The sequence below is a fragment of the Leptinotarsa decemlineata genome, unplaced genomic scaffold, assembly GCF_025532065.1.
Source record: "Leptinotarsa decemlineata unplaced genomic scaffold, Ldec_3_MD MMD2_tig00000882_RagTag_RagTag, whole genome shotgun sequence".
Classification (NCBI taxonomy): Eukaryota; Metazoa; Arthropoda; class Insecta; order Coleoptera; family Chrysomelidae; genus Leptinotarsa; species Leptinotarsa decemlineata.
The window spans coordinates 10,286,990-10,301,858 of NW_027412556.1; the positions used below are offsets into that span (position 1 = coordinate 10,286,990).

At 33.7% G+C, this 14,869-nt stretch overlaps 2 protein-coding genes across 4 annotated transcripts; both read right to left on the reverse strand.

The window, feature by feature from the left end:
• Positions 1 to 5,173: 5,173 nt before the first annotated feature.
• fs(2)ltoPP43 (female sterile (2) ltoPP43) lies at positions 5,174 to 6,629 on the reverse strand. Of its 3 annotated transcripts, none has more exons than XM_023162538.2 (4): positions 6,501 to 6,629; positions 6,257 to 6,447; positions 5,836 to 6,191; positions 5,174 to 5,742 (listed from the first exon to the last, which is right to left on the reverse strand). In XM_023162538.2, the coding sequence occupies exons 2-4, from the start codon at positions 6,395 to 6,397 to the stop codon at positions 5,391 to 5,393; spliced, it is 849 nt and encodes a 282-aa protein (XP_023018306.2). In that variant the 5' UTR covers positions 6,398 to 6,447; positions 6,501 to 6,629; the 3' UTR covers positions 5,174 to 5,390. The 3 variants fall into 3 exon arrangements, with proteins under 3 accessions (XP_023018306.2, XP_023018308.2, XP_023018307.2); XM_023162540.2 differs by having other exon boundaries at positions 6,514 to 6,626; XM_023162539.2 differs by lacking the exon at positions 6,501 to 6,629 and having other exon boundaries at positions 6,257 to 6,494.
• Positions 6,630 to 9,061: 2,432 nt separating this feature from the next.
• Positions 9,062 to 13,322, reverse strand: RpL13A (Ribosomal protein L13A). The gene is made up of 5 exons (XM_023162541.2): positions 13,168 to 13,322; positions 12,822 to 12,952; positions 10,391 to 10,500; positions 9,981 to 10,126; positions 9,062 to 9,294 (listed from the first exon to the last, which is right to left on the reverse strand). The coding sequence occupies exons 1-5, from the start codon at positions 13,186 to 13,188 to the stop codon at positions 9,088 to 9,090; spliced, it is 615 nt and encodes a 204-aa protein (XP_023018309.1). The 5' UTR covers positions 13,189 to 13,322; the 3' UTR covers positions 9,062 to 9,087.
• Between the last annotated feature and the right edge of the window lie 1,547 nt (positions 13,323 to 14,869).

The following is a 14,869-nucleotide window of genomic DNA, read 5'->3' on the forward strand; positions in this document are numbered from 1 at the left end:
AACAATTAAAAACAATAAATTATAGCCAATAATGTCCCAAATAATGCTGAGATATGCTGAAATTTATACTCAAAATGAGTCTATGGGTGGCATGATAATATTTTCAAATTCCTATAACAGAGATTTTGAACTATATATTACTAATTTGAAATAATTTAAGAAACATTAACAAAACTATCCTAAGAATTTTTTAAATAAATAAATATTAGGAAGGTCTTACTGATGAATGAAAAATGTAAAAGATCAAGTTATATTTTAACTAATAAAATTCCAAAGTTAATACGAACATAACACCAAAAAGCAAGTACTTTTCCCAATCACCAGAAATGCAATGCTTTTCTCGACGCGCGATTTACCAAGGTGCCGTTTTCAAACGACGAAGAAAACTTTTTCCTACGCCTGAGGTTTCACTTTTACATTTTATTATGTGAAAAACATGTCAATTTCAGATTTAAAAGTATCTGTTGGGATACGTCATTCAAAAGGTATTTTCATTGTCTATTAAAAAATTTTATTGTTTTTAAATTTGATACAAAAATCAACTTTAAAACAAAATTAATTATCTGATTATCAAAATTGGCAACAATAATCAGAAACACAAACAGACATACAAAACAATTAGATTTAGCTATTCCAGAAAAAATTATGAATATAATTTTTTACAATAGCAAAGAGAGTTGAAGTGGAAGAGTGTTTGAAAAAATATTATCAGTTTGTAATATGTAGGTAGATACTACATGTTATATGCCAAGGCCAAGACCAGTCTTGCTCCAACATTGAGTTGAATACAGTGAACACTTTTGATTTCTAATAGTAGGTGTATCTAAAAAGTATAACGATATTCAGCTTATGAAAATCATTGCAAATTGATGTTCATTTTGACTGGATTAGTCAAGCTTGTAGAAAATGTAATAGTATTTTTCAAAGTATAAGAATTGTTTACAACATCTATATAACTTCTACATTTTTTAGTTTTAGGGAGTGTGAGAATCGCTGTTTTTCAAGTACCTCTTGCGGTGATACTTTCAGCAGAAAAACATATTATATTCTGTTGCAAAGGTTAAAAAAAACCTACGGTTCAGAAGTGTGTTTGAAGGTGATTGACAATTTTTCATGATGATTTTCACTAGTTCGGACTTCCATTGTCTAATATATAAAATGATTTGAAATCCCTGAAGCAACTAAAAAAGGAGAATTGAAAATGAATAGCTGAAAATAACAATTATATTAAGCAAAAATATCCTGAAATGAAAGAATAGTGAAATAAAATACAAGTAACAATAAAACGATTGAACAAAAAATAAAGTATAAGAAATTATAAAAAAATAAAATTAAAATAAAGAATCAAGAGATTCCAAGCCACGTTAGTTCATGACGTTTCGATTGTTAGTATCTACAATCGTCTTCGGGTGATGACGGACTGATTCCTCCGAGAGATGACTATTTATGGGTCGTTCGAGTTCTTTCATTTATTCCCGCTTTCTATTTTTTTTCGCTCCACTAGTTCAGTGGGAGATGACCGTTTGGCGGGAGTTGGCCATTTTACGCTTGATGATGGGTTTCCTTATGTTGCGTATCTCTACACTACCTTGGCTGAATACGTTGTTGGACAACATGTATGCGCCTTGAATATTCTCCTAAACCAATGTTCCTCTCTGTGTATGATCTCAGCTTGGAACCACTCGATGTTGTGTTGATGAGTCCAAACATGGTCTGCTATTTCTGATTTGCTGGTTTCCCCTCGCTGTGTTTTTTTTTTAATGCTCGGCAATGCAAACATTCAATGGCCTCTTAATTTCACCAATATAGGATTTTCCGCACTCACAGGGTATCCGGTAAATGCAATTCTTGGAATCGCAGTCCGCGTTTGGTGGCCTAGTTTTTGTGAGGCTGCTACGGATAGTGTTACCGGATCTGAAGCAGGTTCCGATGTTGTACTTGGAACCAATTCTTCTTATCCTCTCCGATAATCCTCTGATGTAGGGAGGTGTTAGCACTGGTAGTGACGGCTTCTCTTCCTTGCGAGGCTCCTGCTGTCTTTCAGCCAAAGTCTTTTTTACAATCGCTTTGGAGTAGCCATTCCGATGAAGATCATTTTTGATGATGTCTAGTTCCTTCTCGAGACCTTCCTTTGTATTACAGAGCTCGAAAGCACGGTCTAATATAGTCTTGATGATTCCTCTTTTAGTCGATTGATGGTCGATTCAGATCAGTATCTGAATCCAACTACCATCAATCGACTAAAAGAGGAATAATCAAGACTCTATTAGACCGTGCTTTCGGGCTCTGTAATACGAAGGAAGGACTCGAGTAGGAACTAGTGCTTGCACTTCCCTACATCAGAGGATTATCGGAAAGGATAAGAAGAATTGGTTCCAAGTACAACATCAGAACCTGCTTCAGATCCGGTAACACTATCTGTAGCAGCCTCACGAAAACCAGGCCACCAAACGCGGACTGCGATTCCAAGAATTGCATTTACCGGATACCCTGTGAGTGCGGAAAATCCTATATTGGTGAAACTAAGAGGCCATTGAATGTTCGCATTGCTAAGCACAAGAAACACACACAGCGAAGGGAAACCAGCAAATCAGGAATAGCTGACCATGTTTGGACCCATCAACACAACATCGAATGGTCCCAAGCTGAGATCATACACAGAGAGGAACGATGGTTTGGGAAAAAATTCAAGGAAGCCGCATACATGTTGTCCAACAACGTATTCAGCCACGCTAGCGTAGAGATACGCAACATATGGGAACCCATCATCAAATGAAAAATGGACAATTCCCGCCAAACGGTCATCTCCCACTGAACTAGTGGAGCGAAAAAAAATAGAAAGCGGGAATGAATGAAAGAACTCGAACGACCCATAAATAGTCATCTCTCGGAGGAATCAGTCCGTCATCACTCCAAGACGATTGTAGATACTAACAATCGAAACGTCGTGAACTAACATGGCTTGGAATCTCTTAATTTTTTATTTTTATTTTCAATTTATTTCTTTATAATTTTTTATACTTTATTTTTTTTTTGTTCAATCGTTCTATTGTTACTTGTATTTCATTTCACTATTCTTTCATTTCAGATTATTTTTGTTTAATATAATTGTTATTTTCAGCTATTCATTTTTAATTCTCCCTTTTTAGTTGTTTCGGAGATTTCAAATCATTTTATATATTAGACAATGGAAGTCCGAACTAGTGAAACGGTTTAGAAGTGTTTTACTTTTTGTGTTAGGTTAGGTCAGAAGTGAGTGGGTCTATTCGACCCTCCACCGCAACCCGTAAGGGTTTATTATGGCTCACACCTTTTCAAACTCGACCAAATAAACCCAGCTTCTTGAGGAATCCGATTAGTTCATATGGCGAGTGATCTTTCAGGTCAGATGGTAAGAGCGCGGCTCTGCCAAACTCTGAAATACTGATTTGGTCCGCAGCGGGGCAGGCACAAAGTATGTGCTCTGCTGTTTCATCATTTTCCAAACAGAGGCGACACACACAGTTTTCAGACAGTCCGAGTCTTTGCATATGATGATTCAGACAAAAGTGACCTGTGAGAAGTCTTGTTAGACATCGTAGTTCAACCTTATTGATGTCCAACAACTGTTTGGTTTCAAAGTTCGAAGGGTGAATGAATGCCTTGGAGTGAGCCAATCCTGAAAGGTTTTGCCAGAAGTCTATAAATCTTCTTGCCATCCAGGTGTTCAATGTTTGTTTGGCAAAGCCTAAATCGATGCCAACAACAGGTTCTGCTTCGATGAAGCTTCTTGCAGCACCCTCCTTTGCAAGGGAGTCAGCAGCCTCATTGCCTTCCAGGCTAGTATGACCCAAAATCCAAACCAGAGACAATTTGTTGAGCCTTCCTATTGAGAAGAGTCGTTTTTTGCAATTTGCTACCAATTTAGTAGTTGCTTGGTAAAAGCCAAGAGCTTCCAACGCCGCTTGACTGTCCGAGAATATTTTTATTGACTTGTGTATGAGGTTGAATTCAACCAATCTCTCCGCACACTTGAAATACAGTCGTGTAGGTCCCTAGGTCCTGAAGATGCTTTTGATCCATCTGTGAACCAATAACTATCTGCTCTTAATATTTCCTTCTCCCGGAGAGGCCACTCCTCTCCACACGGGAACAGTACTGTATAAGGCAGTTCGTCAATCAGCAGTCTATTTTACTCTGCATTGAATTGATTTGTGCAATTAGCAATGTGCACAAGTCTATATGCAGTCCATCTAGCCTCTCCAGAAAAATGTGGAGACGAGGTAGATCTAGAAGGATCTCCATGGCCGCTCACGGTTTGGTACTGATGGCACCACACATGGCCAGACAAGCGTGTCTCTGTAAGCCAGAGAGCTTCGCTGAGTCATTTTCTGTAAAGTCTTCGGCCACCAGGTAATTGCTCCATAAGTGATCATTGGTCTGATAATTGAATTAACAAAAACTCTGCGATTTAACTGAATTCACAATTTTTTCCCAGCTTGCTAATAAGAACTATGATTTACTTAATAAAGCAAAGGCTTTATTAATACATAGTCTGCAGGTAAAAATTACCTAATTAACACACTTTTCGATTGGATTGAATCAATGACATCTTCTTTTCCAGCAAAAATGGAAAATCTCTCGAGTTTGTCTGAATCTATCAGGTCAGTTGTGCCGGTATGTGATACATTAAAAGTGCTTTGCATAGAAAGTACTGAAAATTTTAATTGAAATTCAAAAACTATATAACTAATGATGTGTATTCCATATTGTTGGTACTCACTGCATACATACAACTATAAAAAGACTGATAAACGGGTACACATTGTGGGTTAGACGTATTTTTCAATGACTCATCATAAAAAAATATAAACAGAAAAAAATTTCAAATTTTTTTTTGAATGTTTGTGGTGGTGCACTCTCATCACTTAAGAGTATGAAAAATAGATTAAAACCTATTTTCAGACCTACCGAATATACATATAAAATTTCATAAAATCCTGTCGAGCCGTTTCCGAGGAGTATGGCAACAAAGACTGCAACACGAGAATTTTATGTATTAGATTTTAATTGACAGGAGTAAATTTGTAGGAGAGATTAATTTTTGGAAAAGAAAAGTTCTGGCTTTCTACTTCTCCATCTTCTTACAAAAAAGTTGGGGAAATCTTCCAAAGAAAGGAAAACAAACAATTGATTTCAAAATAAAATCTTTATAATTATATGCTATTCAAAATTTTACCATTAATTTTTTTTTACTATATGATAACACCAACTCAGTAGCAATATAATATCACCTCAGCCTTTTTAGTCTTTTTGGTATGACCATACTGTGTGTAATAAAAAAAAAATCAAACAAAAATTATTTCAAAATGAGCAGCAGTATGATAAAATAATATAAACTTCAAATATATTCATTCAGAAAAATCATCATCCAAGTCAGAATCAACCTCTTCTTTATATTTGGCTTTGAACATCGCATAGAGCTTCCCGTGATGCCTCACATCTAAGTCTGAAATTTTATCGTCCTCACCCCAAGTATAATCATCTTCATCATAATCACTGGATGAACTATAATCATGCATGTTCATATTTTGCATTGCTTCCATCATATCATTTTCATCGATTGATTCAACATCGGATTCATTTGGATATTCATTGCGTTCATTATTCTCCGCATTTGAATCTTCACTTTCAGTATCACTGCTCAAATCATCATCATCTGCAAGTGAAGCCGTCGAAAAATAGTCATGAACTGGTTCAATGCTGAAAAAGTAAAATAATCAGTCAAAATGATGAAGGCAATAGTAATTTCAGAACCAGAACCATGCTAAAAATACACAGCTATTACTGTCTTACCTCAAGTACTCTTCGATATCCGTATCCTTTACTTCACCAGAATAATTATAATACATATCATAAACATATTTATCTTGACCTTCATGGGAGTCAGGTTTCACATCAGTATTTCCTTCTAGATCGTTTTCTAAATCCAGAACAGTAACGGATTTACTCACACCTGTTTCTGAATCACTGTCATTTTCAGCTTGTGATCTGAAACGATTGACTATTTTGAAACGATTTCTTTTTGAAGACTCCTTATGTTCAGCTCTCAGCTTGACGTTAATATCGACATCACGCTTTTTGATGTTATTTTTTATTTTCTGAATGTCAGCATATTTCGCAGCATCCAATTGAGAAGAAATATCCGTGTCCTGAAAATATTAAGAAGTCAATAGAAATACTAATTAGAAACTGACATATATTCATTTAAACGCACTTTTTCCAATGTTCTTGCAAATTTGAATACTGTGGTATATAATGGATCATCTGATGAAATTTTTCTTCTTTTACAACTGAAAATGAAAGCTTCTATGGGTTCATCATCACATCGACGTTTAACTCTTACAACAGTAGCCATTCTTTGCAATCCCAAGTAAAATCCTCCAATTGAAATGAGTGCACGAGAGGCTAAAAGATTGCTATTAAAGTATAGGTAAAATTAAATGTTTTGATAAATATACAGTTGAACAGAACCTCCTTTTTTTCTTTTTCTTCTTGGGTTTTGGGTACCTCCCACAGAACTATAAATTATAAGTTATAGTCACAGCTGTCACAGCACAGTTAACAATTGATGTGTTTTATAGTTCTGTGGTACCTCATAACCTCATCTCTGTTATTCTTCTTCTTCTTTTTCAATTAATGGCTTCAGCTGCCAGGGCTATCCAGCCAGGAGTTCCAGGATCATGTTGCTACTACAGGTGGAGCCCACACTAAAGTGGATCTGAGTTGGACCCAAACCCCACTTGGTTTTGCGCTATAACAAAGTTCGACTGCAGTTTGAGGTTAGTTGACAAGCAATGTCCGTCTGCATTAGAGTGTAAGCACTAATGTGAGGTGATGCACTACAAGTTTTTCAGAGTTGTTTCTATGATTGTAAACAATGGAGGAGTAGAAGTTTGACGTTTGCCGTTACCGTATTTCGGAGTAGTTTCAAAAAGTGTACTTGTCCGGTAAAGTTAATACAGTATGAATTTGTAAAAATGTATGAAGTAGTTTTAGAATTGATGAAAATGGAAGCATAGGATATTCTCTTTGCTTGCAGAACAATATCCGTTCACCTATCTTCCATAAAGTGAAATTTTAAACTTGGATTTTAATACTGAAAACGATGATATATATATATATATATATATATTATATATATATATATATATATATAATATATATATATATATATATATATATATATATATATATATATATATTTATATATATATATATACCGTTCAACAAATTGAAATCATATATACTCATATCATGAATAACCGTAATGAAGAGACAGAAAATTATGTGAAGCAATAACGTCAATTTTCAAACAAAAAATTATGAGGTATGAAAAAGAGGAATAGTAAATAGGGAAATAATATATTATAGACACACACACCGATCATATTTTTTGAATATATCGTGTGACCAATTGTCAGGTATTTTATTTCAACATGAGTCTCTAGGGACAACCATAAAATATAAATCGATTGAATTCGATGCTCTGGTTATACAAGAAGTGATTATTTGATTATTTTAACATAAAATATCGTTTTGAAATTTCCTGGTAAGTTAAGAAAAGTAAAACATTTCATGACCGGCTCAAGTACATCATCTTTCATCTTCATTTCAACTTTGGTAACGGAATTTTCTTTAAGATATAACAGATATTTTATGCAACCCATTGTTTCCATAACAACGCATGCTCACTAAGCATATTCCGTCATTTAAAATCATGAACATATAATGTATGTATGTACATATAATGTATAATGATCCATGATGATTAAATAATTGTTTAATTTATATCATGGATACTATTCATAATTTTCAACAAATAACAGGTCAGACCACTCATCATGTAAACAAATGAGTTGATCTAACCTTTCTGATTGAATTTTGCAGGTTTTGAACGCTTTGTACAATTCAATTATTTCCAATAACCAACATATCATAGACGAGCGAAGATTTTTGGTGCTCAGCTGGAATTAGTAGAATAATTGAAAGTACCCATTCCAAAATAATGTAAATAACATTGATGGTATGCCAGGTTCGTATATAGGAGTATAAAACCTTGCCCACACCTTATATACGAATCGTAATGTTCGACTTTATGAAATTTTCAGGTTGATAACAATCACTTCCATGATTGTCATCCGTCAAATATATCATGGATCGTGTTCCGTGATGAGTGTCTCTTGGGTAAGGTATTCAGTGACATGGATGCCACATTTGTGACGTCGTTAAGGAAAATAGCGGTAAATTTGAACCGATACACATCAATAGCAATTGATTTCCCAGTCCAAAAAGGTGGAAAACTAGTTTGAAAGTAAAAGCCGAAAATATTTCAATAATTGTTTTCTTAAGTATAAACCCTGATTTTTCTCACAATATTGCTCCAAAACATCTCATTACCATATTTATAAAAATATTTTCCGTAAGTCACAATGAATATTCTACCCACAAAAACCACTTGAATAATAAATATACTATTTCTATATGAGGTGGTTTTCATTCTCAACTATACATTAAGTATTTCAGCTCTGGCTTTACTTATATTAGTGTAGCTTTCTGTATATTTCTATCTCAATTTTTATTTGGTCGTTGCTTCTCTCTCGTGAGGGTGCGCAGCAGTCTTGCTCAAGACAATGCTGCCACCCCCAGTGTTCCTCTCATTTTTTGTTTGTTTAAAAACATCAGGTTTTCTACACTCTCCTCTTCGGCAGACCTTTCGTTTTTCACAGGAGTTATTTTCAAGTTAGATAATCACTACACAAGCCCCGCGATGTACTTACCTACTTTGTGGGGCGGACGTTATCGGCACGCCCATCCACTACCACAGAACTCCTTTTGTATATTTCACGATGTTGAAATATTTCAGAGCTGGAACCAGTTTTTTCAGTTGAAGAAGATACATCATTCTCATTTCATTAAATTGAAAGAAATAAACATTTTCTCCCACAAACATCAACAAAGAGATATATCCCATAATTGGACAAATATACTGAATTCCTTACAAATTAAATGAAACTACAACTACGTCAAATAAATTTACTTTCAATCTTAGTTATAACCGTAAGAATTAATAACATCTGTGAAAGGTTTTGTCTGCTTCGCGACTTTTTCAGAAGCAGCTTTAGTGATTTTCTTCAGCTTGTCACGTTTACGAATGGACAACACTGCCTTAACTTTACGTTTAGTTTCCAAAGTGCGTACAACAGATTGGTACTTCCATCCAACTTCATGGGACAATCTTCCTACGTGACAGAACTGGAAAAAACAATGCATTAACATAAAATGAAACCCAGAAATATCAATAAGTTATTAGGGAGAACTCAATATTTGTTATGGAATTGATGGATGTTTGGTGAAAAAATGACAAACTACAATAATCATTTCTTGATTATGTATATATACACAGGAAGGACAGTCATTGCTAGCTAGTTAAGAACATTAGAAAATATCTTTGGGTGAATAGCAGACCGGAAGTGTAGTCTTGTAATATTATTTCAATATTTCGATAAAATGTATCATCTTCACGGAAAAGCTAAAAAAAGGTATTGATGAAATTGCAAATTGAAATTTACAAAACAAAAATTTGTTATGGCCGGATAGCCCTAGTTGCCGAGGCCAAAGAATGGAAAAGAAGACGAAATTGTGTTATCCATGTGGAACCATAGAACAGAATACAATAATTCTGGTGCAAGTGTTATTAGACATCTGCTGTTAAAGTGTGCCTACCAATGAGAAAACACCAATGACCTGTATTAAAATCATAAGAAAACTTAAAAAATTATTGTTGAAAACTTCACAATCATTTTTTATGTATTTCAATTGTAATTTTCAATACTATCTATGAAGAGCACATTTTAATGGCTTACTTAATTAAATCGGGCGCTACTTGAACCGGAAATCTTTTTTGTAGAAATAGTTACCTCGAAAAAAGTAAAACTTACCTTACGTCCTGGTTTAAGACAAATAATTCTCAGAGCACCAGGAACTACAACACGTTTCCTACGATCATAAGGTGGTGGAATTCCTTCGTATGCTTTCAATTTACGAAGAGCCTGTTTTCCTCTCTCAGTTTTGTGGGGTAACATTCCTACAGAACAAAAGCATACGTTGAAAATAAGATACCTTTAGGAGGAATCAATTTAATGGAAAAAAACTTTGACTTTTTGTTTCTCTATCATGTGATTTAATGTGAAAGTAGTTGTATCAAAAGAGTTTTTTCTTTCAGTTTACATACAAGTATCAAATAATTTGACAATTTCTATGGAGAACTCAACAAAAAGTTCAATACTATTGCAGATTGAAAAGAAATTAATGTCATCAATATCAACAATTCCAATTCTAATCAACATACCTCTCACAGTTTTCCAGAAAACTCTGGATGGTGCTCTGAAGTGGAATGGACCACGGGCTGGATTGACATTGCAACGCTTGCGAAGAAATGATAGGAATTTGAGTTTATTTCTGTGAAAAAAAAAGAGATTACATAATTGAAACAGAGATATTTGTATAAAACAGAACTTGATTGATTCAGTTATTCATTATTACATACCAGTAACCCCATTTCCAAAACAATTAATTTTATACAACTTCAATCTATTCAGATTATATAAAACAAACAATAATGACGTCAAATGTAAGCTAATAAATAGAAAACATTCAAACATTTTAACAGTTATTTTGAATCAATGCTCAATTATAGTAATCTTATCTAAACCTTATTTGGAATATTCATTGCAAATTCTCAGCATTCCAGAGAAACAGTTGGAAATGCCATAGTTTGTTGTCCTGGTTGGTACTTCCGAAAGTTCTGGGAAGAAAATATTAATTGGTATAAAAAGTATCATAAGATCGGACCTAACTCTTCGATGCAACAATGTCAGCATATTTAGAAGAAAAGTCAAAATATTCAAATAGGTTTTTGGTAAAGTTTTCGGCTTTCTACTACTCAATCTTACAAAAAAATCTGGGAATCTTCCAAAAAAAGGAAGGAGTCAATCAGTTTTGAAAGAAGAAGCAACTCTATACATAGATGCGTACATCATGCAGAAAAGTAACTTTCAGACACAAACTGAAAGAATAACCCCTTCTGAAACAGCAACTTTCATATAACCATTGAAGTATACAAAAGACAAATTCTCCCGAAATAAATACTTTTATATGAACACTGAATTATACAAAAAACAATTTTCTCTACTCAGTTTGTATTCCAAACATTTGTTACTGAATTTAATCAGATATCATTCACAGGATTTCTACACAATACACTGAATGAAAGGTAAATTGAAAGGGGTATATTTTCAGGTGAGTTTGATTTTTTTGGGAAATAATGGTTTTGGGCTTTTTTGCAATTGATTGCTTCCTTCATTCCTTTGAAACATTCCCACATTTTTTTGTATCAAGATGGATAAGTAGAAAATGAAAACTTTTATTTTCCAATTCTCATAGATATTGTTAAAACTTTTTGATGAACCAAACCTGTTATATACTGTTTTAAATTCAACTTTTATTCTACTTTACTTATAAATTCTCAATACTGAATCGTCTTGAAAAAAAGTGACCGTCAAAATAAATATTAACAGATTCGATCCGATCTGAGTGCATTAATTAGGTACTGTATACCTGAAGAATATGAATTGATGATAGTCCTTGTATCTTAATCGGTGTTATTAGTAAATTATACTTAGCTTGTGAATTAAAACAACTAGTTCAGTTTTCTTTCCACCAAAACAAATGAGCAAATATGCTTTTTCTACTAAAGGTTATTATTTTTAATGTATATGACACTTTCATATACCAAGACCCTTCGCATACCACGGATATTCTAGTGAAAATGTGTTCCCAAATGACGGGAACTTCAAAATCATTAAGAATAAGAGAATGAATGAAACTAAATTCACCAAAACCATATTTACGAAGAAAAACTGCACTTGTTGATGAAAACTACAAACTTGCAATTAGAAGAACAAATAAAACACATCATCAATGATAAATTTTTATATCACTTAATCACTTAGCTATCACAGAACTTTGACAACCTCAACTCTTACCACTTCAATTTGTCAAATGAAAAAGTAGAACAAATGTATTTAATTAACCAATTGAGCAAGTTCAAGATGACATTTCTAAGGATGAATTTATGCTTGCCCAATCAAATTCAAGAAAATGACAATGACCAATTATAGGTTGAATTTTTTCAAGTAGCAAGTGGCAAGTAGAAGTTAGCTATTGCGCAAATGATTTTCGTTTGGCCCATTTTAGAACTCAAAACTATGCCACTATTCAATTCGATTATATTGGATTCTAGAAATTCTGAAGTGGTGATGAAAATTGTGAAATATACTAAAATACATCAGTTATAACAAAATTCAAATTGAAAATAATCAGTCACTCGATTACCACAATGACTCGAGATATCTTGAAGACTTGAAAGGAATCATTTGAATACAAATTATTCAACTACTATGTGCAATACATGTGATGATGAAATGAGAAGCGAGTGAAATAATTGAAAGCATCATTAGAGTATCTTGCGCTAACTCAACGAAGTGGGGATACAATATATGGCACATCAATATTGGAAAAGCCACAAATCAAAATGTGATGATTTCAGGAAATCCCGTTTAACATATAAAAACTGTTTCCGTGAATCACACAGCACCACTAACTAAAAATGGCACTTGATGAGTTGAGCCCCTTTCATTCACTGTGTGCAATATATAACAATTACACAAAAGATTAAATTTTGATTCTGTCCTCCTTGACCATTAAAAAAGCAGCCTTACCTGTAGAAATTTCCTGATATGTTCATTTGTTCGCACCTAACTACAGTCACTTTGTTGCCCTGCAGAAGTGTTTTTGCAACGATAGCAGCAAGGCGGCCCAACAAATGGCCCCTGCCATCGATGAGAATGGCCTGAAAGTTAATTAAGTGAAAAATATGATAATGCTTTGAAAATATATTAGGTGTACACGTGAACTGTATATATTTGAAGGTTATGTACAGTTTACTTTTTGAGCAATTCACCAGAACATATTTTGTTCAAAAAATATTTGAAGGCAATAAAATGAAGTATTACTTGTAAATTATGAAAAATAAATCGTTAAAAACATAAATATTAAACAATTTACCTTTTCACTGAACCCAGTCATGTTTCACCTTAAAACGGAAAAGAGTGTTAGCAGTTCTAGTAATGGCCGGAAGGAGTGTTTTTCAGTGTTGCCAATTTTAATAGACCCATGAATCCGTAACACATCCCGTGAACATCCTATCAAAAAACAAACATACTTGGCCTAGCCACAGAACTTCAACTTAAAGAACGATAATTAAGAGATCCGTGAGTATAACTATAAATAACCTTGCTTAATGATCGTTTATCAAAAAAACCAGGAAAAATGAATTATACTTTCCCAAAAATTAGCCTCTCCTAAAAATATACCCTTTTCAATATGAACTTTTATATATATTGAAGAGATAATATTTTCAGGAGTGATTAATTTTAGGGAAAGAAAGTTTTTTGGCTTTCTACTACTCTATCTTGATACAAAAGAAAAAGTGGAAATATTTCAAAGAAAGGAAGGAAGCAATCATCTTTGAAAGTACTCACTCTATATAGATGTGTAGATCATGCAAGGAAGTAACTTTCAGACACAAACTGGAAGAAAAAGCTCTCCTGAAACAGCTTCTTTCATATAAACATTGAATTACAGGGAAGAAAAATTCTTCTGAAATAAATACTTTTATATGAACAGTGAATTATATAAAAAACACTTCATTCTACTCAGTTTGAATTCCAAACATTCGTTATGGAATTATGTCAGATATCATTCACAGGATTTCTACACAATATACTAAATGAATGGTAAAATTTCCCTTACAAGGAACACTGTTATCCTCACTGGTAGACATCGATGTTACAACATCGTTGTAACATTAAATTACAACAATTTTGACTACAATACGCAATAAATGAAGAACCTTTATCTATTCCGTTAGTTAAAAAAATGCTATTCTTTAATGTTCGTATGAGTCACTAACGAGGAGGTCACAAGGCACTGCTGAAGATGCCCATTGTAGTTGTGGACAAAACGTTTGAAGATAACCCCTACATTAGATCACAGCTACCTGGCCTGGACATACAATATTTTTGTTTTTCGGAACAGGACGATCCTGTGAATTGATTAAAGTCAATAGCTGAAATATTTTTGATGTGGAAACTGGATCCTATATGCTGTGGCCATACCTTTTCCAAATAATTAATTCGGAAATATTCAAACAATATTGAAAACTTCTTTTGGAGAATTCAAAACTGTACTTAATTCAAAATCTCAAAAAATTACAAGTTCATTTTCAGAAACATATTCATAAATTCATCCATTTATGAAATTATCTAACGTTAGGGGCACTTTGTGATTTGCATCTTCCGCCGACTCGTCTAATCACATATTACAGTTTGTATATTCTGAGTAACATTTCCAGTCATAGACATGACAATATGGACTGGCTGTAACGCCACTTTACATACATTCCACTGCGGATGACGCGATTTTGTAAATGAAGTTACTGCACGAAAGAACGTGCTTTGTGACTACATCATGAGTAATATGGAATGCATACTTGGTCGTTAATGTATACCTAATGAAATGAAGCACAGGTAATTATTTTAGTCGTATTTGCCATAATTTTTTCGGTGTTGCTATACACCGAAAGAATTAAAAAAAAATACACAAAGTACGCAACACGTATAACGTCGTGACGTCGATACTGACGTAAGGTTATAAGTGACGTAATGCCAAAACATGACTCTTTCTCTTTTCATTTTCTCTTTGCAAC

Bases quoted from the DNA above. Each gene is read 5' to 3' on its own strand.
- RpL13A (XM_023162541.2), bottom strand. From the start codon at position 13,188: ATGACTGGGTTCAGTGAAAAG. The intron at 12,953-13,167 runs GTAAATTGTTTA...ATTAACTTTCAG, and splicing joins TGACTGGGTTCAGTGAAAAG to GCCATTCTCATCGATGGCAG. The intron at 10,127-10,390 runs GTATGTTGATTA...TTTGTTCTGTAG, and splicing joins TTTCTGGAAAACTGTGAGAG to GAATGTTACCCCACAAAACT.